The 26,658-nt window shown below is 40.1% G+C and overlaps 1 protein-coding gene across 9 annotated transcripts in view; it reads right to left on the bottom strand.

The window, feature by feature from the left end:
* The window catches only part of rapgef6 (Rap guanine nucleotide exchange factor (GEF) 6), a 121,143-nt gene that overhangs the window by 54,191 nt on the left and 40,294 nt on the right, over positions 1 to 26,658 (bottom strand). For 4 of the 9 annotated variants that reach the window (XM_029520118.1, XM_029520120.1, XM_029520122.1 and 1 more), the window contains 3 exons: positions 25,041 to 25,110; positions 20,026 to 20,169; positions 18,837 to 18,854 (listed from right to left, as the gene is read on the bottom strand). In XM_029520118.1, coding sequence (XP_029375978.1) covers positions 18,837 to 18,854; positions 20,026 to 20,169; positions 25,041 to 25,110 — 232 coding nt within the window. Of the gene's footprint in view, positions 1 to 18,836; positions 18,855 to 20,025; positions 20,987 to 25,040; positions 25,111 to 26,658 lie in introns of those variants that run through there. The other 5 variants (XM_029520114.1, XM_029520116.1, XM_029520117.1 and 2 more) reach the window with 4 other exon arrangements.

Here is a 26,658-nt window from a genome sequence, read left to right as displayed (position 1 = left end):
GTTGCAGAGTGCCAGTATGCCTGTATGTATGTGTATATGCACATTTTTGTGGGTGTATCTGTATCTGAGAGTGAGTGACATGCAGGGGTCAAGGTCACATGTATGTGCATGGGAAATTACTATTTGTGTGTGTGTGTGTGTGTTCGTGCACAAAGCCTACAGTGCATCACCACATGAGCATCCATACTTTCAGTCCATTCAGTCCAGTAATGTTGACCAGTTGGGCATTTTAATGTGTATATGGCCTGAGTGGGCATTTCAGGCTTAGATTTTAGACTATCATAGCTAATGGACAGTAATTATACCATTCAGAACACAGTACTGGCCTTTTCGTGTCACTGCACCCATTGAAACAATGCAGCTGTCCTGCATTTTTTCCCTACATCTGCATCAAAGATTTTTATCTGCTTAAGGAAACTGGGCTGAAACTGATATATGCATATAGTTGTGGCATCTGTGGGTTAACACCTGAATGTTTCTTTAAGACAGATAATGAATTTCATCCATAATGAGATGGCTCAAATGTATGAAATACAGAAGAGACATCAATTGTTCTTATCGATAAAGGCTAATAAATTCTATATTTCTGTGATTACACATTGTGCTGCTACCGGAGTATTCAGAGTAAATGCCAATGAATGACTGTTCAAATACTAGTATGAGCTAAGTAGAACACTTAGCAGTAGAAATGACAAAAGCAAATGGAAAGTCCAATTCACTTGGAATTTAAGCAAACATTTTTGTTTTTACAACAAAACTGCAGAAGACTGTAGATAATGCTGTTGTCCAAGGCAAATTCAATATCCAGCAAATATTAAGTTCAACTGGAGGGCAGCACCTTTAGGAAAAGATCATCTGCTTTTGTCAACTAGTTAATGATCTAAAAAAAAAAAAAAAAAAAAAACAATTCCACTTTGAAGCATGACTACTACTATATATTACAATGACATTCCAGCAAGATCAGTTTTATCTTTAAGAGTTTTATTCCAGACTTAAAAATGAACCTCACTGTAATAAATGCACTTGCAATGTATGATTTTGTTTAGGACTGAACAAAAACATGACTTATTGGAGGTGAGTTGAACATTGTCTGGTCTAATGCAACCCATATCGATCTTCATCACCCCTACTTCCTGTGCATATGATATCCTAGACCTCCCTCAGCATGCTAAAAGCCTTGTCTCTTTCTTTCTCTAATGTTGCCTCTCAGTCAGAGGCAACAAAAACAGAGTGAGTGTCCTGACTCCTGCTCTTACCCCTCATCTTGCTGGGCTCCAGAGCCACATTACTTTGACACCCCGTGTAGGTTCTATAAGTTCATCATTCAGCTTGCCAGTTGGCCTGAGGTCAGAGTAAATCTGCCAAAGCCAATGTGAAGAGGCTGTGGCTTTGCATCCCCTGGCAAAGGTCATCCTCTTAATGCATAGAAATGTTCCGTCAACAAATCCAGGTACTGGGAGAGCTATGGAACAACTATCTAATATTCCTTTAATGGTGTGTGCACTTTCCATTTGCTGTTCTGATGACGCAGAGGATTTCAAAATTTGTTTCATGGTTAACAGCTTCTTTTATGTTGACCTGCTGACTATGGATGAACGATTACTCCAATTCTAATCAAATTGCAAATTTCAGATGTCGGGTTTATCAAATCGCAAAAGGCTATGATGCAGAAACTACTTTTTGCAGCAAGTTGGGCTCAGAGCAGAAGGACTTGTTGGTCATGCTAAACAAGGGAGTGAGCGCTCCTCCATCCTCGTGTTTCCAACTGAAAAGGCACAAAATTAAATGTCCAATCAAACTGCATAATCCGTATAAAAAAACAAACAAACAAACAAACAAAAAAAAAAACTATTACATTTCCCCCCAAATACCCCAGCTGCCGTGTTGACCACAGCATTTTTACATTTGTTGTCAAAATTTACACTTGCATATCAACAGCACAGGGTGAAAAAAGGGCTTATGAACTATGACTTGCTCTTGATTGGGGGTGCATTTGCTATGAAACCAGTGGCCTCAGTCAGTATTCAAGTGCCACCCTCTTTGTAACAGTAGCAGATTTGCATGTCCCAGGTCTTGTTTTGGTCTGCAACTGCCTTTATGCAGGCCACAGTACAACTTTTGGTTGGAACACCATTGTTCCCTTCTAACTAATGCTAATTAGTTTTATATTTTCTCAGTTTGGCCGGTACGATAATAATATCGTAATCTTTTGATTGGAAAACAAAAACTATTTTGTGAGGCTACCATATCCTGAAGGTATGCAAGCAGGTTTCTCTAACCATTAGAAACAAAAACATATTTCACATATTTACATGCAGCTCTATTTATAAAACCTCCAAAATGTGCATATTTCAACTCTTAATTAAAATGAGCAAGGTAATTACTTGAGGTTTTATCTTTATCCCACGATGTACTGTCTTGTAAGAACCAAGGAGCTTTGAGGGGTTCGGAACCTAATCCTGACTTGTGGCTCTGTCTGGGCATGAAGCCACGGCAGTGAGAAAGGGGGTCAATAGACTTTGAAGAATAATTAATCTCCTTAAAACCACTCAATGGAGGTTCAACAGTTTAATGTACCTATCTGATGTGATGATGAATGGTAGGACAGTAATCGTTCCTTGAATCAAATGCTGAATTTAGCGATTTAGTTATTTGATCAGTAAAGAAAAAAACGTATTTACTGACTTTTGCCAAATTTTTAGTTTGTTCCCATTAAAAATATCTTTCATAGCCTGAGAAATAACTTGTAAATTAAATATCAATAAAACTAGTTTCATCTTGTATCTAAATATATCGCACTTTCTCCGTTTACCTGTCCATCTGTATGACCATCGTTGCTTGCCTTGCCCTTCCTACCCGAGCCCTAAATCCATCACTCTGCTGTAATTTTCTCCTGCCAACACTCCTTCCTACCCGCATCAGAATTCAGCCCAGCACGGGTCCATGAAAACTGTCTCTGCCAACGCTCAGCAAGGTCCATTGATTGCTGAGGGCAGCACAAGCCAGTGTCAACCTAAGTGTGGACCTGGTACAGAGTGGGGAGTTATTACAACCATTTTCAAACTGACTTACAGTGTGTGTTGCTGTACAGCATAGATTCACTTATCAGCAAAGCATGACACTTCATCCTTTTTCAAGCAAAAGCTTATGTGGTTGGAATTGAATGATGGTAGGGAATTAATCACAGCTATGAATCTTTGAGCAGTTAGGGCAGAAAAAGTCAAACTGAGTAGAGACCTGCAGTTTCTATTAAGACTATTGTATACTGGCCAGTTTCTCCCAAAGTTCAAGTTTAACTTGATCCTTTCAATTTTATTGGCAAAGTTGAAAAATATTGCTAAGTTTAAAAAAGTACCACTTGGGCAGGATTATGTGGAAATAAGATCAAAGAGTTCAGGCATCCCCACGACCCGACCCCAGATAAGCCAATGAAGATGGATGGATGGATGGAGTTCAGGCCTTTTCTCTGCCATTTGGAGTCATGACCCAAGAGAGTTTCAAACTTTCACCAACCTCTAGGTTTAATTTCAAGTGCATTATAACACCACACTGCTGACACGCAACAGAGAGAAGAGTGAAAAGAAAACCAAAGGCATCTGGAAGGGCAATAAGGAATGGGTGCCACTGGGTGCAGGAACAGAGAGCAAGAGGTTGCACTTGTGGAGATGGAGTTGCAAGACGGTGTGATTTATAAGTCAGGAAGCTGCAGATGACTGAATATACAGCCCAGCAAGGTAGCAACAATAGCAGCATCAGCCTGGCAACATCAACAAGCCCCATTATTGATGTTTAAATAATAGATGGGGTAAAAAAGTGGGACTGAACAAAAGAGATGAGCAAGTAGTAGATGACAGAAAAGTCTCTCCCAAAAACAGATGAGAGTGGAAGAGGAGGGGAAAACAGCAGGAGGTCCTCACAGAAAGCACAGCAAAGAGAGCTAAAGGGAGAAAACCTGAGGAAAGCACAAAAGCATAGAAGAAACTGGAAGTAATCTGGTCTTGTGTAGGAAGCAGGACAGGGTCAGAAAGTTAAATAGCAAAGCATTTTGACCAAGTCCCCCAACAGCAGGAGAAATAGAAGTTGTGTTCCGCTGGGACGAGGTGGTGATTTAAAGTGACAGTTCACCTATAAACAACAGAATGAAAGTATGAAAATGTACACATGGTGTTGAAAGCCTCTTCAAGACAGCAGCTGACCACTTTCTTAAGAAGAGAACCCAAGAAGCCATTCCTTTTAAAGCTCTGTGTTGTTTGTGCAAGATGTAAACAAATCTAGGCCTCATAACTGCTCAGTGCCTCAGACAGGAACACCTACTGGTCCAAAAGAAAAAGCAGCTCCACTGGCCTACATTTCCCTGTCTCTCATCCACTTCCAAATTTCCAACCATACAGTCAATATTTCAATAACTACCCAGGAACGTGAACAGGGGAGCAAGGCCTGCTTTTTGGTAGGAGCTGCACTTCAGAAGTAGTATTAAACAAAGGTGCCTCAATGGCAAAAAAAATGGTCCAGCTCAGTTTCTCCCCCAAGTCTAAAGTAAACAAACTGTAGAAATGACAGTAAAATCCTGTAGGCAGCTATAGATTCCCTGTAAAGTTTTGAAGCCAAGGGTTTCATATTAAACAAGACCTGATCATTACTTTTGTGTCTCTTAGATCCTCTGTATTAAGTCAGCTTGGTGAGTTTTCAAGCCATTAGCATTTAGGCTAATTAAAGCACAAATGTATTAGATGCACTGCATTTAAGATGATTCCAACATCCCTGCAATGAAATATATCACCCAGCTGGTGCAGTTCAGCCAAAACTATCAAAAGACCAACTTTTAGAGAAAATAATTGGCTGCCATTCTGAGAAGTCACTCCATGATAAAACTGTGAAAACCAGCACTGCTTCTGAGGCTTTCTCTTACTCGCTGACATGTTTTTTCTTTCTTTTCTCTGTTTTACCCTTCATCGAACTTCAAATAATGCTCCAAGATTGCGCTTCATCTTTCTTTCCTTGTCCCTTCTTCCTCAAGATCCAAGTGAATGAGTTCACAAAACCTTTTCCAGGGAATTTAAATCCCTTTGCAGACCACCCTCACGCTCCATCTTTCCAATAACCTGACTGCAGTGCTTTTAATTGCTACTGTAGCTTCAGACAGAGCAGATATTACCTAATGAGAGGCAAGCGGAAAGTTAATTAACCTCTGCAAAAGGTGAGCTCATCACAGACGCCAACCAATTAAGTATGGACTTCAAACAGGCCACACTGGATGAAACCTCAGTGGCTCCAGACCAGAGGATAAATTAGCTAGCCCAGCCGTAATACATAGATGGGCCAGTAATATCACACAAATACTAGTTCAGGTTCAGCCACTGCAAAAAGGAGAGAAAATGTTGCTCTGTGGGAATTGCAGCTTAAGCATTTCATTAACTCATAAAACGTTAATGAGTAAACATGTAATTAAACGAAAACCCACACCATGTAGAGATGATCAGTAGGTAATTGGGAAAACCTGACAAGTGAGAAACAAATAAACTGCTCAAATGCAAAGTGATAACAGGAAATGGTGGCTGTAGCAGCTGATCAGATGGAAGAACAGCGACAGGACTGTATGTTTGAGGTCATTTAAACTACTACTACCACTACTTAACGGGTAGATGACTTATGTGAAGAAAATAATTACTGCAGCCCTGCTGAGAATGGTAAAACATTCAACTCTGTACACTGGCTAGAATATTATCTCTATCTATATATATATATATATATATATATATATATATATATATATATATACACTGAATGTGCCAAAACTGTAGTTAAACTGTGTCTACATGACAGCACTGATGAGGCAAGATGAAGTTAAATAAATAGTTAAAGGCAGTGACCCTTGCAATTAGCGAGGGATGTCTGCATAATTGTGATCACACAACAGAAGGATATCAATAAAGAAGAGCAAGAAGGTACTTAAGTTCTTTGACTGTGTGGTTCAGATTTATTGTGTTATCTTAAACTGCACATCTTTTGCTCTTATCCCTGTCATCTCCAGGGACCTAATTATTACTTATCCTACTGAAAGCCTGTGCGCACACACACACACACACACACACACACACACACACACACACACACAAAATAAAGACAAACATCTTTGGCTTTCAGCACCCAGACAGACGCTCCCAGAGACTGACACATTGGGCTCTCATCTCTCAGCAGTCATTTTTTAGGAAGACCAATAAGCCAGCAGAGCAGAGCCGTCCTGACCCCTCAGTGGAATGAGTTGTTTTCATCAATCCCAAGTTTCCGTAGCAACAAATATTACAAATAAAAAGACATATTTCATGTGGAGTTGTTTCGTTTCTCGCATCACTGAAAAGTTCACCTGAGGCTAGGCTAATGCTGGTGGATTACACAGAGTGACTAAAATTAGGACATCTAACTGTTAATTATACACACATCTCCATCACTACCAGAGCATCGCTGACTACTGGGAGGAAACAGAAAGATTACACAGATCAGACACATCAGCTGTACACACTGACACATATAAAGAGAAGACAAACAAACACACAAAAATGTACCAAACTAGTTGTCATGGTTACAACGGCTTGCTACTGCACGAAACAGGGATTTCGTGCCTTTCGCGCCTAACTTCATCTGCAGTAATTGTTAAAATTAATAAACTGTCCCAAATATGCCATTAGCTTTTATCCATTTCACTAACAAGTATTACTATAGACAGAGTTTTTAGTTACAGAAAATTACACCCATATTCACAACTTTTTCCCCTCATGTGTGATCTTCAATCAACAAATATTTTTAAAATATCAGCTTCAGCACCCCGGCTACCAAATATCATTTTTGGAACTCATCAAACCAGTTTGTCCTTGGAAGAGTGAGGAGCCTTCTGGTTGCAGCTGATAAATAAAATGTTGGTGCAAAGCCATAAAATACAAAAAGAAATGTTACGTCCTCATTACATCAAAGGTCTCCTATGACCTCATGGAGAAGGGGAATAGAGCACTATTTTCACTTCTAGAGGTACTGTCTTTTATCAGTCAAACTAAAGGATATTGATGCTTCAGTTTTTAAAATTCTTCTCTTACATTTTAGCACCTGAAAATGGCAGCAGTTGTGATCATAAGTATTTTATAGGATGCCACTGTTAAATTAGTACAAAGCAGGGAGTAACGGATGCATGCATTACTAATCAGACACGTCATTTGCATACCCCCCCCCCCAATATAGCACAAACACAAATGTGCACGCTCGCACTGAGGCATACGCAGACACAGACAAATATGCATACGCATACACAAACATACACAGATAGACACGCACACAAAAGCAGCAGCCAGCATCCTAAGATAGAAGCACTGGTCAGAAAAGGGATTACGACATCGCTTACTTTGGAGGACCACGGCTGCAAGCAGTTGGCATAGCAACGGACCAGGAAAGCCATTTCCACAGGAGGGAGTGTGCAAGTGAGGGGAAGTTTCCCCTCGTTCACCGGAGACGGAGATAAAAATAAGAAAAATAAACAAGTAAAAGTGGATGGCAAAGGCTGACGCTGATGCCTTTCCTGCAAAAGGATAATTCTACAGATGGTGATTTTTAAAAATCACCAGAGTTGATCCGGTAGTAAAAGGCAGAAAATTTGTTGTGTGACTGGCAGATGTCACTACAGAAGGAGACTTAAAGTCAAGGCAGATCCATTTATCTCCTCTACTAAAGCAGTCAAAGGAACTGCAACATGGATGCCACCCTTAATATATATTGTATACTGGGAATCTGCATAATATTGCAGAATGATTCCAGAGAGATGGGAGAAGTGAAGGCATCCAAAACAGCATCCAAGTTTTGCAGATTTTCAATATGAAGTTAAATGCAAAAACTCATTCAGTCATTTTAGTCTTCATCTTGATTCACTTCCTTTCTTTACAAAGGCAGAGGTTCCAGTCGACAGGAATGAGCCAGAGCCGGATAAAAAGAGCAGCTCGTCCATGCATCTGCAACCCCCTGGGAAGAAGCCTCTTGGCTCTCTTAAAGTCATCCAAACTGTTCCCTCTGACCTCCCAAAAGCCCGTATCATCTGCACTCCTCCTCACTCACTGTCTACGTCTAACAAACTCCTTTCTCTGTCTCTTTTAAACTCTTCATCTCTCTACGGAGCTCCAATGGTGCATACAGTCCATGGCAGGAGACAGTGATCCTGCTCCCGTAAAGCCCAGCTTCAAGCTCTTGTCCCTGGTTAACGCTCACACCTCACGCCGGCATTCCTCCTCCCCCTCCCACCCGTGGAGAGAAGCTACCATGGACAGGATGCTGCGCTGAGTCGAGCAAGCCGCTAATGGGAAACGGAGGAAGGAGTGAGGGCGAGGGAGGAGGGAGAAGGGAGGAGGGAGGAGAATCCAGCTGAAAAAGAATGACATCACCTGTGCAGCGAGAGAGAGAGAGAGAGAGAGAGAGAGAGGGGATGGGAGGTGGCGTGGATGAAGCAAGAGCAAGCTGGGAGAAACTGCATTAGATGGATTGGCCCCAGAGCAGATGTGGACGAGAGAAGGAGAGAGATGGACAGGGAGAGAGCGAGAAAGTGGGGAGGACAGAGATAGAGAGGAACGAAAGGGAGCATCTCTATTGATCTCCTGGTAACATAAAGCTGAGTGTATTGAGGCACCCCCCTCCCCTTTGTGTGTCGCATAAATTACACACATACAGACACACACACACACACCCAAAAAAAAAAAAAGAAAGAAAGAAAAAAGGAGGGGAGGCATAAATCACACAACCCCGATAAGATACAACGACAGACGCTTGCTGTATTTTGGCAAATGTGAATACATGACAAAAGCACAAGCCGATAATGCCCCCGCTCTAAAAAGCCCTCTGTCTAGAGGATTTGCGACTCTGCACACAGGATTTGACATATAAGAAAGGCACATTACAATTACTGATAAATCACTTGCATACAGTGCACTGCTGGGCAAAATGCTGAGGTAATAAAAGCATTAGGCTGGGCAGAGCTGTAAAACTACGAGAAGCAGACCTGGATCTGACAGCTGCTACACGTAATTACTGAGCACGGTCTGTCCCACATGAAGCATCAAATTGCCTCTGTAAGTCAGATTGAAAGCAGTATCTCAAACGTCCTTTCTGACTTAATTTGTTGGGTGATCAGAAAAGGATTCCATTGGACAGTCAGATTTTAATATTTTATAAGGGTAATTTTGTTACAACATTTCAGAGTATTTTAAAGGGATTTAAAATTATCTGTCAGTATGAATCAGGTCCAGGCCTCAAGGTGATATATAGCTTAAATAAAAGTTGCATTTAACCTTGTCAAGTAAAAAAAGTTTTTATAGAATTAACTAATTGATGATTGATGGAAATTGCTTTCCTTTTAACAAGAGCACCTAAAACAGAAACTCAGCAGGGACAAATAGTAAAGTTCTTTTTATTTTCTTTTACCACATTATTTGTTCGAGGAGACCTTGAGGCTACAAACACAAATTTTCTCTGGCATTTCCCAATAAAAGTATAAAACAAAATAAACATTTTTTTTGATGTTGGAATAAGGATGAAAGAGGAGGGGTGAATTGAAATCAGAGACAATAGAGGCTGTCTGGCTGCTTGAATGATGGATGCTCTTCCAGCATAGGCGCTACGCCAGCTCTTATTACGAGACTCTTCAGAGAGGGGAGGATCCGTCTCACTCTCTCCATTTCTCCATTTGTGACCCCCCTTCTCATTTGTTGCATTTCTAGCCCCTCACTGTCATAGCTTTTTCTTCCACCTCTGTCTGTCCTCTTTCCCTCTCTAACTTCCAAACCTTTGCGTTTCCACTCATTCTGTTTCTTTCCTCATGTTTGCATTAATTTTGCTTCTTCCCTAACCCTTTTTCATGCCACAATTTCTTTACATCTACAGTAGCCACCTCCTTCTCTCTCCCTGCTCCCATTTTTATTCTCCTTCTGCTTGCTGCTATGAACCAGGATCTCTACCCTCAATTCTCTCTGTGTGTCTATGTGAAACGATACACACCTCCCAACTAGGGATGACATCATCTTTTTACTCTGCAGCCAATCAGATCCAAGCACATGGAGCCCTGCCTTCAGAGTAGTGTTATGTACACAAGAGACGGGGAGAGGTGGAGAGAGGGATACAGCTAGATAGATGATAGGCAGACTCAGCCTATAAACATACATACATGTAACAATCTTTATAACAACAAAAAATTAGACACAAAGAAACATTTGATATGGTTCTTAAATATTAACATTTGACAGCTAGAAAATCTACAAATGCAAGTTAGTAGCAGCAGATGTAATTACTTTTACATCTGCAGATGCTCACTTGCCCTACTCTTCATTGTCACAGAAAAAAGCAATGAGCACACTGACTAAAGGTACTGCCTAAATCAACAAAATTAAAGCATCTCATGACACCTGCCTGACTAAAGATGCAGCCATCTGGCGGGGCTATTGAAGAAAACTTGGAGAAAATTAATTACATCAAACCAAGAACGAGTTTGTGACAAAAGCAGACGAGCATGAAAAGATAAAAAAAGACAAGATGTAGCCAATGTGAAGCTCATAAATGGCAGATGAAAGGAATATCTGCACATTTTTTTGTTTTGGGCCTAAAAACTTGTCTAAATTTATTTCCATTTGAAAGCAGGATTTAATGGAGCTGGTCAACATTAAGTTTTCTGTATGTTACGAGTTGTACATATTAGTTTGCAGGAGCAGCATTTCAAAACATATAAATTCAGAGAATTCATTAGAACACTCATCTTGTGTGAATGACCGATCAAACCAAAAAATAGTAAAGAAACACTGTTTTGTGTTAAGTACCTCTAGAGACCTTTGACGGTAAGTCAGGACATGATGATGTGGGACCTGTCTGCAAAACACGGAGCCGGATACGATCACACAGAAACCACTTCCTGGAACAGCCTGTCTGCAAGTCGGCGTGTTTGTGTGCATCTGCCAGGCAGACTAAGGCCAGTTTTATGGAAAAGAGTAAAGGAGGCAACCATAAATAAAACTTTAAGAGAAAGAATCAAAGAAAAACGAAAGGACAGAATGAGAAGACTACAAAAACTAAAAAAAAAAAAAAAAAGATAGGAATCAAAATGCAAAAGGAAAGAATAGGTGTAGGAAGCAAAGTTAAAATCCTATTTTGAATGTGATGAAGAAAGGCAAACAGTATGAGATACAGAGAGGAAATGGTGGGGAAGAAGTGATGAATTGACTTTTTGATAACAAAAGGCAGAAACCTTGGCCTGCCAAATACCAAATGATCAGACAGACAGACAGACACACTCCATTCAACCAGGTTGCACTGACAAAAACACATCCTGTTTATGTGTGTGTGTGTGTGTGTTGCTCACTGAGGTGCAGTGTAGCTCAGAGACATGTCACAGGGTCTTGTCTCTCTTTTGTTAGCTGGACTGGTGCTACTTAGACAATTGTCCCCTTGGGACACCACACATGAATTCATTTATATAACCTCACATGCTTTCACAAAGTAGCCAACTGTACTCTGAACACAACATGTGCGTATGTTTGTGTATGTGTGTGTGTGTCTACGGCTCACAGCTAATCAGTTCTGCCAGGCTAATTAAAACGAGTCAGCTGACTGAAACTCCTGCAGCACTGTAACACACAAATGTGTGCGCGTACACAGCCACACAGAATAAGTGCTGAGCTATTTTAGCCCTGTATTCCTCTGTTGGGTGCAGTGGAGTCATTTCCACAGACAGTCCAGAGTTTGACAGTGTCTCGTTAACAACACAGCTAATGAGGGGAGATATAATAAAAAGCTGTGAATGTTTGGGGAAGCACACATTTTTTTGAAGGATCGAGTGAAAGTAGAGTTCATACAGTTCACATATATAAGAAGAAAGGTTTCTTCGAATTTCTGGTTTGTTTTAAAGGATCTTGATTATTTTAGAGAAAACATGATAATGCTTCTATATAGTTAAAGAGTACTACTTTTACCACCAATGTCAAACCACACAACCATTGCCTTCTCTAAGTATCCTAATTTCATCTCCCATCAAGGAGCAGATGGTCAAGTGCTTCAGAGCAAATGTGGAGGTATGACTGTTCAACGCCAAATATAATCTGATTTCCTGTGGAGAGCAGACAAATACATAAAGAGCAGTGACTACCACTTACACAAAAGCACAAACACTCTTTAATGTATCCAGCAATGAGACAAAACTATGTGAATGTGATGACTGAAGCCATCTGATCATGTGTTTGTGTGTGTGTGTGATTGTACATGTGTCTGAAAGACAAGACAGGAATTCCTGCCATTTAAACCAGCCCTTCCTTTTCCGACCAGTCCACACAGAGAGGCTAAGAAAGATCCGAGCCGAAGCTGGAGATGCAAAAACATAAAACCTACAGGGAAAATGAGGGGAAAGCTCATCACCAGTTTGTGACAGTTATTTTCATTTTTGATGTTCAACTGTAGCACAAAAGCAACTCTGAAACTGCAGTGGAAAAAGAATGACATGTGATTTGTCATTTCCTGCAAATTAAAATGCAATAAGTGGCGCCTGACGGGACAAACACAATGGACAAACAAACTGATGACAACTAATTTGAAGTCTTCCTCTGTGACTCTCTGGAATACAATGATTATGTTAAATGGAGATGAATGGGCCATGACAAAAAGTTAGAAAGTACACAGAGGGTCAAGCCTGCAGAGAGACATATTGAAAGCAAATAATGGGAGACAGCAAGCCCTACGCATGCACACAAGAGAAAAAAAAAAGTTACGTGAGAGAGGCAGATTAGAGGATGAAAAATTTAGACAAACAGAAGGAAAGAGGAGGCGGAGTGCAAGGGAGGGAAAGAGCTGCCAGTTTCATGAGGTGAAGGAGAGGAAAGGGAGGAAAAGTAAAAGCTTTGTCTTTGTGTTTACATTTGGTGCAAAATTATTTCTACTTTCTGATCGCCTGATTGGATCTTTTCAAACAACGAATTCGAGTGATCCTTTAGCTCAAACAGCCAAAAGAAGGACATTTTTGCTAGGGCTTTTATTGGATTTTACAATTTTGAGATCACCGGCTCTCCTAAGTGTATGAACATTTTGTAAACACAATTGAAGCACACACGCACGAAAAGGATAGTGTGAAAGGTAATTAATATGAATTTGGAAAATAATACTGGGCGTCCAGGTACGATTGTACGTATTTAATCTTAAGAAGAGATCCAAAAACAGGGCGGTGAGAAAGTTATAACAAGAAAGGAAGATAAAAGGATAAGGGACAGAGGTAAGTCAAGGAGAAGGAAAGGAGAGAGGGAAGACAGGGAAGAAGGAATAGGAGGAGGAGGAGGAGAGAAAAAGTAGAGGGAGTTCAATAAGGTTGTCATCTTAGTGCTGCTGATGTAATCCCTAAAATTAGCAGCAACAACAGCCGCAGATAGTGCCCCACTGGTACACTGTGCTGCCCACCGTACACTGTACACACACACACACACACACACACACACACACACGTGCGCAGTCTGGATGACTGCAGGTTTAATACATCAGTTTTAGTAATGAAACTCAAGCCGCACTTTATACATGACATGAAGAAACAAATGGCCTATTACCACGTTAATGATCCTGAGACTTTTAATGCTCATGCACAGATCAGCATGCTGTTGTGCAGGTAGAAATAAATGTTTTACACACCACACTACCAACCTTCCTCTTATTCAAGGGCTTGTGCAGCTCAAAGAAACCTGTCATCGGGTCTAAAAATACCATCTTTCATGACTATTCACAAATCAGCGAAGGTGTGAATATGTGTGTTCTACATTGTCCATGCAGAAGACACGTACGGTTGCACTATTCTCGCCCAGCTGGAGCACTGCCGGACGACTGAGGTCTGTGGTTTTGCTGGCCACTTGAAAGCATCAGTCAAAGATCGAGCAGAGTGTTTTGAGCCTGAGTCAGAATTTCAGGAAATAAACAAGTCATTGAATGCCACGTGATTGCTGTAACAATCCTCACCAGCTGTTGGGTTGAAAATATTTTTATCCTCTTTGTTTTCTGTCCCCTCTTTTCTCATTTTTTGTTTGTTTGTTTGTTCCCATTTGAAGCAAACATAGGTCACAATAACAGACGAAAAACTTTCTAAACCTATGTCTAATTTGAATGCTCCTGATTTGTTTAGTGCCATTAAATTCAAGTTTTTTTGTTGAGGTGGCAGCCGTTACAACTTAGCTAGAGAGCCAGAGAACACTTTACAATAGCAGTAAGCCAAAAAAAAAAAAAAAAGGAAAATGAATGCAACAATTCAGTAGCAAAATTCCTGGAAATGTTATTAAACCTCCCAATGTTAACTCAAAGCAAACCAAATGAACTCAAAAATGCTTGAGCTGTCATCAGTTTGTCTTGAAGCACTTTAGTACACTTTGCTGATAGTCAGAGCAAGTTAAATAATTCTGCCAGCGTTATTAACCCGAGTTGGATCTATTCCTCCTTTACTTCATATTCTGACCCCCCCACATCAGTATCCCATCTTAACCCCGCTGACCCAGCCTTTCCCTCACCCCATCTTTCTTGTCACCCATTAAATCCTCATCTAACCTTCCAACAACCTTCACCACTCCTGCTCCTCCTCCTGCTGCGACACGCCCACTTAATTCATGATTGTGTATCACTGCTTCCCCACCATATCCTCGTTGCACATTACCTTGTGATTGCATGTCTGCCTCACATTCAAAGATATGCTTCCTTTTGTTCCTTTCCTTTTGTATCAAATCAGAATCTGAAATGAATGAAAATGAAGTGGAAGATGTGATGAATGTGGCATTTCTGTCTATTTCTGTTACAGATCTGATGTTTTCATGTTTTTACCAACTCTTTGGTGGGCAGACATGCTTTACACTTCATGTATGTTATGATTTATTAGTTGAATCTCTTTACTTCACCAACTGAAAATGCATTAGGATGGAAACACAGATTTTTTGTGAGGAATATTTTAAAATAACTACATTACTATCTGTCCTGTATGGTAACAACAGGGGGTAATCCCAGTAAATGACAGATACTTGCAAATAGATAATCAGACATATTATCACAAATGGATAAACAAGTTGGTTTTGGATGCCTTGCGGCAAAAAAAATTACCTTCATCTGAATACTTTATTACACCTAAAAATTGATGCTGATCTCTGGCTGCTCACTTCAGTAGCAAATCTTTCTGTGTTATGCAGCTTCTTTTGAAAAAGTGTGGAAAGTGGCTTTGACATCATTACACATTGCATTTCAGTTTAAGACTCCTCTTGTTGCAATCACTTCATTGCTGATTAACATTAAATTTAATGCTCTGTGAAGACATTTGAAGGCTTTTGAAGACATTTGTTTTGTCAATATGATTTGCTTCAATTCAGACTATTATTACTAACATTTTACAAACCAGCGGTTTTAACTATAATCATGTGACCCCTCTTACATTTGTACGATTATTTTGAGTAAAAACATCCACCTTTTATTCCTTATTCTTCTCCTTCTCACATCTCCCTGGCTACCCATCTCTTCCCTGGGACCCTGCTTGTTCTAGCAGTGGCAGAGCTGGCTAGACGCCCTTGGGGCTTTGCTGGCCCCACCTGCATTCTGATAGAATGAGACCAGATGAGCTCAGGAATGGACCAAGCACATTAAAGCAGCAAGAGGCTTTAAAACGTAAACAGCCCAGAATGGTTCAACACTGCAAAACTACAGTGACGGCAAGGAGCTAAACAGACTTACTGTAATAATTCATGTTCAAATGTCCAACTGTAGCTGAAATGTATGAAAAAAAAGTGCTAAAGTCTGAAGACACACCCAAATACTTGGGAAAAAAATACATATAAATTTTCAACACAAACACACATCAATCTATTAGCAATAAAAAACTAAGCCAGGAATATTACGGGAATGTTAACAACTTCATCAAGTCATGATGCCAAGCAAAACTCAATAAAACTGACTGACACCACTGAGGCCATTCCAACACAATCAGTGCAGGAATTTGTCTTTTTCAAAAAAAATCTGTTGCTGCTCTGAGGAACTCAAAGATTGTGGAACCCCAAACAACTTACAGAAGACTCAGAACAAGCTGTTTTAATGTTAAAAGGTATCTTAAAGTGCTGCATAACACAGCAAGAGCATTTTCACTTCATCCCACACCAATACTCTTCCAACATGAGGTGAAGATGGAAGATGATGTAATTTCTCCATTAGTCTTCACACCAGATTGACAGAACTATGACAAAGCACTTCTATGAGTCACACCTATGAGTTGCCCATTGCATCAGGAGTGCAACCTGAGCGTTACCCATTGCGATCAGGGACATTTGGGTAATATGAGAAATGACAAAGCACGAAAACCACAAAATCATCAAACTGAACAAAACTGATAGGAAAGCGAACAGTATAATTGAGATTAAGTCACTGCTAATGGATCCCCAAGATGAAAACACCATCATAAGAGCATCCACTTTGTCTTGACTCACACTAAGATGGATATTTTAAGTGTACAGCATCATCATGGCACATAAGTCACCACATTGTGCAAGCTTTAAAATAGTAAGCATTTTAATTTAGAAGCAAAAGTAGCTTTTTTAAAACAATATAATTTCACCACCAGGGTAATTTAGCAGCTGTTCAGCAGATTTCAGACAATCCTTCCCAGCAGATGGAATAATGTTTCATCCTCACACAGGTAACACCCAGCAAGAGGAAAGTTCTTTGTTGTATCAATTTGCCTCTGCTGTGTTTACTAACCAAAATTTGTAACACCAGGTTTCAAAAATTACTACAACGCTAGACCTGTGGTGACAATTGTGGTAACTAATTTTGTGTATCTGATGTATATGCTGTGTGGGTAAATTTACACAACTTCAGCTTCATTTAGTAAATTTCAGAGTACCATATCAGTGGCCATGTGGGCCAACTTATTGTCACTGGTTTGGAACAAGATTAGCGTGAAAAACTGATTTGTTGCTTCCTGTGTGAAGACATTTCTGATCCATGACTAAATTCTCATAAAACCCAAGTGGGCAAGTAGAATGGGGAAATTTCTCAAGCAGCATTTACAAATCTTCCCCTCTACTTGAAGGAGTTCCCTTAGATATTCTTTGGCGACTGAGTCTTTTCAGAATTAATGCTGCGTTGCACATTTAACTCACGTGTGTCCCAGGTTAGCAGGAGCAAGAAAATGCATGCGTACGTGCTTGGAGGTAAAAGAATGCACAGACATCAGAAGCTTTGGCTTCTGACACAGGAATTGTAACCAACCACAGACTTTGCAAGAGACATGCTGTTTCCGGTTCACTGGCATATGGTTGCATCAAACCAGCAGAGGATACTGCTTCATGCTCTTCACACAAACAGGTCTGACTCTGTGCTATCTATAAGTCAAACATTACACATCAATCAAGAGAATTTCTGAGAAAATCGTTGCTGTGAAGTGAGTTTGTCTACATGAAAAAAAAAACAAACAAACGAGCAAACAAACAAATAAAACAAAAACAACAAAAAAACCTCTGGGCTTTCGCAGTTCAGCACAACTTGGATCACAGATCACGGATCACAGATATTGCGTAAAATCGCTCTTTGCTGATCTTATTCTAGTGTTGTGAGCTTTTGACTACCCTGTGCAGATGGCTGAACTTCTGGCATGTTAAATTAATGATCCTGGGGTGCCATGGAATAGCCTGGCAGTAAAAGCCCTTCGAGCAGGCTCCCTCTCCAAGGCAAATGAGGTGATGGGTTCATCTATCTATCTGTGTAGTGAGAGAGAGGCAGTAGCTCAGTGAGGCATCTGATGTCTTAATGAAGTGACTTTCTCTGTGTGCATGTCTGTATCTGTGTAACATGTATACATGTGTGTGTGTGTGTGGTATGAGTCTGTCATTAGTGAATCCCAGTGGTCTGTTATAGTAGCGAGAGAATGCAAAGGATCTTCTGAATAGGGGCGGGATGAAGTTTCTCGATCAATGACAATCAATCACATGCTGGATCAGAGATTAAAATAAAAAAAGTGAAACGGAATAATAAAGGGAAGCTTGATTTAATCAGCAGGATGTGTTTCTCCGCTTCAAAAATGAAAGAAAAATGTACCCAGCAGTCTGGTTCATTGACGTGAGTTGGAGGTGAGAGCTGTATTCTCCTTTGCACCATTTTTGCACTCATCTCAATTCGTAGCTTCAGAAACTTCATTCAGTCCACTGCAATCCATTAAGAGACAGACACCAGACACCAGCACAGAGCAGTAATAATGGATTACTGATGTTATTATGGTTCAATAAGACCTCTGAACAACATCCTCTGACCCACAGCCAGAAAAAACAGCCTGTCTAACATCCATTCTGCCATTATGTCATCACGAATTTGCAGCCATGTAGATACATTGAGAAAAACAGAGCGATGGACTTTCTGGGCACATATTGTCGATGTGTGTATTTTCCAGGTTATAGTGAGAATGAATGTCTCTAATTGACCTATTGATAAATCACTTACTTCTCAAAACATTTAAGAACTAAAAAATATTTGTGCAGGGATACACTATACCTCACCACAAGACTGAAAAAGTTATGAACCTTGAACAAGTGTCGCCTTTATCTGTGTAGTGCACATCCAGCCCCCTTCTTATCTGTCACCCAAAGTTTGAAGCAGACTGCAGACTGTGTCTCAAAATGACCCGCTTTTTACAACACAGGTGCCTGAACCAGCAGTGACTCATAAACACATTCAAGAAGATGGATCAAGAAGATCCTGGAAGTTGTGGAATAATGTGAAACAACAAATTGGCACAGAGACATGCAAACATGTAAAAAAGTTTTTTATACAGTATTTCCTACCTGGTTGTTGACATAATCCTGAACATGAGAGGCCAACAGAAACATGAAAGGTGAAGAGAAAACCACAGTCATAAAAGGCCGTTGAGAGAGCGAAATGGTAACAAGATAGCATATCATCATCTCCCAATCTATATTCTCATTTAATGAAAGACAAGTGAGCATGTCAAGGGCCTCATTCAGTCACTTTACAATCACCAGAGTTTAATATATGTCAAAACATTTCGATCTTTTCAATTTGGATTGCTTTCTTTTTGCCAAATGCGTGTCTAGCTGGTCTTGCCCTCTAGTCTTCAGTTTAATGCAGGACTAAAGAAATTCTCTTTGTTTACAAGAGCTGCACATTTCTCCACCTGTTTCTTTGGAGCAGAACTCTGTTAGCACATGTGGTTGGCCTTGACGTGATAAATACAGCCACAGAGAGGAATGTAGATTTGATTCGGCAGCATTGAAGACTAGAAATGTAATTTAAAAATGTGGAACAATCACAGAGAGACTACAAAAGCAAGTAGGACACTTTGAGCTCTCCATTAAGCCCCTTTGTGATGCCCCAGGAATGTGTGTGTGTGTGAGCTAAATGCTTAAGTTTGTGTACGTGTGTGTGCGTGTGTTTCTGTGAGCGAAAGCGTGGCTTCTGGCGATTAGTCAGAACTCTAACCGACACTCTGCTGGCCTCGCTGATCCTATCAGAGGGAGGGAAACTCAACTTCATACAAAAGAACATGTATACTCCATGTTCTGCGCTATGCCTAGTTTTCATGACGGAAACTCGGAAAAGTCCCACCAACATATCAACTGGTCTAAAGGAGGTTTCGTCTCCTTACAAAATTGCCTATTTATTGAACACTGAAAATGTTGGTGACATTCTGATGTTTTTGGTATTTAACTCTAAAAAGCATATTTCAAAAAGCCTCTGTTGCCCTGCAGCACTGTTTTTATTTTATTGAATGTAACAAAAAACCTAGATGAGTCCAAAGAGAGCTAATGTTTCACACTACCTATCATAGAGAGAGGAAGAGGATTTGACACTTTTCAACAAGTGGTCTGTTGATGAAGACTGAAGACGTTCAGTCATTGTGTCAGCAAGTTTCAGGTAAAAAATAAGAAAAAGAAAACAAAGCTGCATTTGATGTGTTAATTCTAAAGTGGCTCAGCATTAGCCTGTACTGATGGTCATGGTGTTTGCTCTTACCGTGTTGTAGCCAGCGGGTTCTTGTCCGTCTGTGATGAGTTCCCGCTCCCCTCTGGGGTTGACCCTCCTGAAGCGTCGCCTGGACCTTCGTTGGGATCCCTCTCTCTGCAGAAAACTGTCGTCCCCCTCACTGCCGTTATCCACCTGCAATACACAGTGAACACCCTCCTCAGAATAGCAGCTTCTGCGGGATCCCCAACCCTCAGGTGTGTGTGGACTGCTGGAAGAGTGATCCTCACAGTTTGACACCTGAGAGCATAGTTCAGAGCAGCTGCACCTCAGTGATTCAGACTTTTGGGTCCTTGGATCTAAGCTCAGATCTGTACAATCCAAGTTCTGGTTTTCAGGTTCTGATTTATGGATTTCCTTATAATCCAAATTCTGAGTGTTAAGTTCCGATGAATTCTGAATGTCTAAGATGTGATCCTTGAATGTGTTCCCTTCCTTTTCCAGTGGTTGTTGTTCATGCCCTCGAGCCTCAGTGATCTGGCCCTGCTCTTCTGCTGACTCCTGGTTGAACATCCAGCTCTTCCAGAGCACAGAGAGCCGGTGCCAGCGAAGCACACTCATCCTGACGCATAGACGAGAGCAGAACCACACATAAAAGCAGGAAATTCCACAAGATGGGAGGTCAAGCAGGGGAACACTTCTATAGACAAGTTAAGTACAAGTGTTGCGTCCAAATAAAAAAAAAATTATAATAAAATTTTTTTTAAAAAAAGGTAAGAAAAAAAACTAAATCCAGAGGGATTCCAAAGCATTACATCCTGTTGGGCAACCGTCCACAACAAACAAAGAAAACAACTCAATTAAATTATCAAACGAATGGGTCGACCATCTGGCCTGAAAAAACGAGGGTCATATCTCTTTTTGTTTCTTCCGCAGGCTGAAGAGTTCAAGACGAGAGTTCAGCTGCTCAACACGTTGCATACTCGCAGACTTACTCACATGTTTGCTCACTAGTTCTCTCTCGCTGTCTGACACGCGCACAGAGCATACACTGAGCCCACAGTTTCCTCCAGGAAACCGTACATACACAAATGTCCTCAATCGGCAGACAGAGAGGAGGAGAGAAAAACAAAACAAAAACAGCATTTCATACAAATTCCAGCTATAATATTGATTCCTTGTTGGGATTTTTTTGCCAGTCGGGTCTTGCAGGAGGAATTCATTTTCGTCCTCCATTGCATAATGATGATAAAGTTAATCGCCTTTTAATGACAGGAATGACGATGCTTAAACGAAAGTGTAAATATGTTATGCAACTTTCACAGTGTTTTTTCCAAAATTGTAATTTGGATTCACAGTTTTTATTATGACTTTTTACTTCAACTACCTTCTACTCTCTACTCTATTCTACATGTTTTTGTTGTTTATTCCAATATAAATAAGTCTTTTTTTTTTTCCAACCCCACAGCTCAAAAAATATATAGGGGGGTCAGGATTCCAGGATGAATTGAAAATAAGACAAGAACAAGTATAAAATCCTTCTGGATATTTTGGAAGCAACATATTCAAAATATTAAGAGATTTCTTTCAAATTTACTATTCATTATTAAAACCCCCTTTATTACGTAATGAGAAGACCTCTAGTATAAAAAGTAACACATTATAGGAAGGTACAATATTGGCTACATTTAAAGTCATATGACTTTCCCTCATATGACTTTTCCCTCTTTGAATTTACAGTGTAACAGTGTGATTCAGCGTCAGAATACTTGATTAGTCCCAGAGGCTAATTCATTTCTAAAGCCTATCCTATTCATGCACATAATAAATAAATAAGCACATGGTATGAAAGACAATGATACTATAGGTTATCCATGGACAGTGGCCCTTTGAGGTTGATCAGACCTGTGTGAATACCCATGACTGAATAGAGGTCTGTCATGGGTAAAAACACAAACAGCTGATAAAACTCATTGGAATTCATAATCATGAAGGATGAGGTTCACAGTCTTCAGTGGTTCACATCCATCAGAAAACAGCTTTAAAACGAACTGCAACAGAGTAAATGGCACCAAAGATTTTCTGTCACTGCCGAAATGGGACTCAATGTCTGTGATGGGATGATAAAGACAAGGGACAGCCCAGGTGTAGCACACAGAATACCTACTGAATTCTGTCTAGTTTTGCTGTAATTGACATCCGAACAAATTCATCAGGGATAGTTGAGCTATACACTACCAAATAACAGTTGTAAAAGAAGCCAGTGCTGTCCCTCCTCACACGAAAAAGTGTTGTTTTGTCTCCTTTTAATGAGCCTCATGAGACAAACAGCCTGAAGGTATCTCAGAAGAAAGTCTTGGGGGGGAAGGTTAGAAATATACCAGACCATCACAGTTATCCTGTGACCATGTAACGATCCTGTTGTGTCACTCTGTGTGTGCCTTATAGGCTGCTTGATGGCCCCCATTGAACCAGTGACCTGCTATTGAGAACTCTTGCTTTCATGATTGTGACTGATGGTCATGGTCATAATGCAACCATATTTCCTGTTTCCTCCATCCATTCTAACATATTTGAGTGACTAGCTTCACCTCTCCTATCTGTGAGTTTACATTCTTCTCTTTCTGTCCGCTACAGTGAATCATTCTTCCTAAATGCCCCCCCCCCCTTTTCATTCATTTCCTACTGTTCTTACTTCTATAAATCCTCTTCCATTCTCACCATAGGCATGCACACTCAAAAACACTCATGTCCATCATGTGACCAGAGTCATGACAAAGGCTACAGATTACACTCCCTATACTACTCCCGTGGCTCTAATCAGCTGATTGGCTGCAATGCATTGTGGCTCGACCACATTCCTCCTGCTCTTGTGTTTATACATTCATCCCATACATACTCCAGTTATTGTGCATCACAAGATATTTTCCAGGAAATACCAACCTAAGTACATAAGTAGAATTTGAATGGTGGCCACGTTTCACGAGTTTTATTTTATGTCGATATGTTACAGATAGAGGACCATCCGCTTCCACCAGCTATTAACAGAGGGAAATGTCACCTTTGATCATGAGCACAAGACAGACAGAGCAAAGCCTGAAAGTTTCTAACTTTTTATCACATATAAAAAAACATAATGCTTCTTGGCATGTAGAGAAAGCAGACAGAGTTGCTGTTTGGTAATTTTGCTTGAAAATTAACAGTTGGGCATGGATTTATGATGTATTAAAGTTAAATTATGACAAGAGTTAGATTGTCAGTTCACAATTGCACCTTAAAAATAACAAAGCTGTTCTTCCAAAATAAAAGATTATCTTAATTTTTATTCTGAAAGTACAAGAGCTGGTTCGATATTTTCACACCATGCCCAACTTTTAATTTACACACTATTACAGAGTCACAGCCGGAAGATTGTCAGTACAGCCACACACGAGATGTTGTGACGTACCTTTGCAGGCTTGGCTATTGCTGATGAGTCCTGCACAGAACTAATGTCTGGTACAAAGTGAGCACATACAGTAAGCTAGAATTTAAATTTGATTACTTATGTATAAGCAAAGACGTGGAAGACACCGAAGAAGTCCAAAGCAGAAATCAGGAGATAACACTGAATGAGAACAAGAACGACCTTGTGAGTTCAGGAAATTCCAATAAGCTACAGTAATTGAAAATGGCCATTCTGTGTCATAGCTGTGTCTTTGTCACTTATCTGTTATATGTTGGATTTTCTGGTCACAGTTATTACTACATGTGGTAGTTATGCAATGTAAAAAGGGGACTTTTGGTTCTTCGGTGTGGTTGCTGCAGCCTCTTGTCTCCCAGGGTACAGTGGTTGATAGACAGTCTTTCCCTTTATGTTTCCTGTTTGCAGATCTGCAGCTTTGCGCAAAACCTGTAGGCTCCAAGTGTGATTATTGAACTGCTCATTCCTCTTACTTTCTAATAAGTGAAGAAATAACATTCTGAAATATGTTGTTTGAGTAAAGGCAACGTAGACTTAGTATTGTCATTATTTGACATTTAGTAAAATCTGCTCGTTCACTTTCCTGCTGACAGTTAGGAGAGAATATCAATGCGAATTGCATTGACATGCCAAAATGAGTCAACGTGTTAACTAAAACAGCCCTCGAAAAATGGGATTTTCCCAGTAAACCCGACTCATTACTATAAATACTGTCAGAGTAAAACTGGTCAACTAATCACTGCCACACTATCGAGTAAAGAGGACATTATGGTTTCAAACGTTTCACTTCAGCAACAGAAATGTGAGATGGGGATTTCTTCAAAAAAATTCTCTCTCTCTCTCACTATTAGAGGACAAGGAGAACATAGACGTAACGATCAAGATCTGACAAGGTCACATGTGGTTCAACCTCAGACAAAGAGGGGAAATAAAAGAGCAGGAAGGACATTTAGGGAGGTCATAGAGAGATTGGTAAGCACTACAACCTTGTGGAGACATAAAGAAAGACATTACAATAGTAAACGCAAACTAGCACAATATACTATGAGAAAAAACAGACCAAAATAAACATTATTGGAAGGATTTACATGTCTAGATTTTCACTTATGTGATTGAATTTTGACCTTTTAAAAATGTGAAAAACTTTTTTTCTCTCATCCTACCGGAAAATTCTTTATTAGATAATATGGCCCAGATGAGACCAGACAATTGTTTTTTGTTTTTTTGCCTTTTTTTGCTCGAATATTGTTAACATGGTGAATGCTTTGGCAATGAATTCACTTGTAAGTTCGTTAAAATATATATTTGAGGAAAGAGACGCAGTGCGGAGCAGTGGGGGGGGGGGGCAGGCTACAGATGAGGGACACAGAAGAAGAGGAAGGGAGATAAAAGAAATGGGGAAAAAGGAATCAGAGACATCAAATAAAAATGGAAGGGAAAAGAAGAATAAAATCAAAGGGCTGAGATGGGAGAGGCGGGAGGATAAAAAGAGAGGTGATTTGGAGGGAGACAAAGACAGAGAGGCAATCAGAAAGAGAGCGAGGAAGAGGGAGGAAGGGAGAGAGAAAGAGTGGGGAATGGGGGGTTATGTATGTCTACTCACCACAATCATTTCTGAGGGTTCTAGGGTGATGCATTCACAGCCTCGTCTGCCCCCCAGCTGCTTGCCAAAACTGTTGAAAGAGCACACACACCCACCAAATAAGTGACAAAAAAGAAACAAAGACGATCCTGATGCACTGACAGCAGACACATGTAGTCACTCCTATTGGTCCACTCAGGGGTGAACACCTGCATTCAGGCTACTCAATCACACTAATTGTGCTCATCAAAACTGAAATGTTGAGGGATATGAAAGAAAATTGATATGAACGGTGTGCAGCTCAGGTAGACACACTATTAAAACTATCTGAGATGTGACATCTGCTTTGCATCACTTCCACACCCATTTCTCACTCAGATAGTTAACACATATTTAACTATTATCTTCCAAACTAAAATGCTGGCACACAAGACCCACATCTGTTAACAGCAGCATCCAACACGTCATAACTCAAAAACAAAGCTTTCAAAGGAAATACTTTTCTATTAAGGTGCTACATATTTTTTTTATGTTTTCTTAAAACTTTTACAAAAGCAACTCCTACAATATATCATGAAGCAACTTTAATTATTTAGCAGCCCTTTCTCCCACTTGTAAAGGTGAGAGAAAGGAGGACCTCCAGAGACCCACGATTGAGCACCAACATATAACAAGTCTTACACAGTTGGGTCACACGTTTGTGGTGAAGGTCTTACCACGGCAAGACTAAACCACTGCAGGTCAATGAGACTTTGTGGTTGACACCTCCATATGCGCACACACCTCAGACAACAAAAGTACTATTGCCTTTCATTTTTTTGATGCCCGTAAATATTGGAATCTTTATAGATGATTATGTCAGATGAATTTCACAACATACGTCCTTTTTTTTTTTTTTTTTGCACAATGAGATTGTTTGTGTGAAGGCCTCACATGGTCAGCTGGACTCATAGCTGGTGTGTCCCCTGATGAGCTGGAAAAGCAGCTGATGTTGTGGTGAGATTAATTGGGTCACTCTGCTCTTTTCTTGTCACATGGACACTCTGGATGACAACTCGGTTCACTCTGAAAACAAGTTTGCTGACAGCAAATGGCAGCTTTTCTCCCTAAAGCCCCAATCTATATAATGTGCAGAAGCAGAACGTCCTGACAGAAATCTAAACAGAGTTGGAAAAGCTGAAAGCTCTAAATGGTAATGTCAGAATGCAAGAAAATCTTGACTGGAACATAAAGATTTCCTCAAAAGTCAAATTGCTTGTGAGCAGCTGACAGACCATATTTTTACTCACAGAAACTCAAAGCAACCGTTCAACAGAATTAAAGTCTACAGCGAGTTCTAACTAGACCTGCAGACACACACAACAATAGATTATTTTATATATTAATTCAATATTGATTTTGGGTTTGTTAGGGAATTTCGGATTCCGACCTTATGGCTGTGCACTTCCAGCAAATCAAGGTGCATTAAATATGGTCAAAATACTAAATAGTCATCAGTTCCTCATTCACCCTGTTAAGTATTTGTGTTGTTACTGTTACATAATGGTGGCATGAATTTGTGAATTTTGGACAAGAAACTTGACCTTTAACCAACAAATTCTAAACAAGTGATCATTTATTGAATCTAAGTGAACGCATC

The sequence above is a fragment of the Echeneis naucrates genome, chromosome 14 (assembly GCF_900963305.1).
Source record: "Echeneis naucrates chromosome 14, fEcheNa1.1, whole genome shotgun sequence".
NCBI lineage: Eukaryota > Metazoa > Chordata > Actinopteri > Carangiformes > Echeneidae > Echeneis > Echeneis naucrates.
This window is presented reverse-complemented; position numbering and strand designations above follow the sequence as displayed.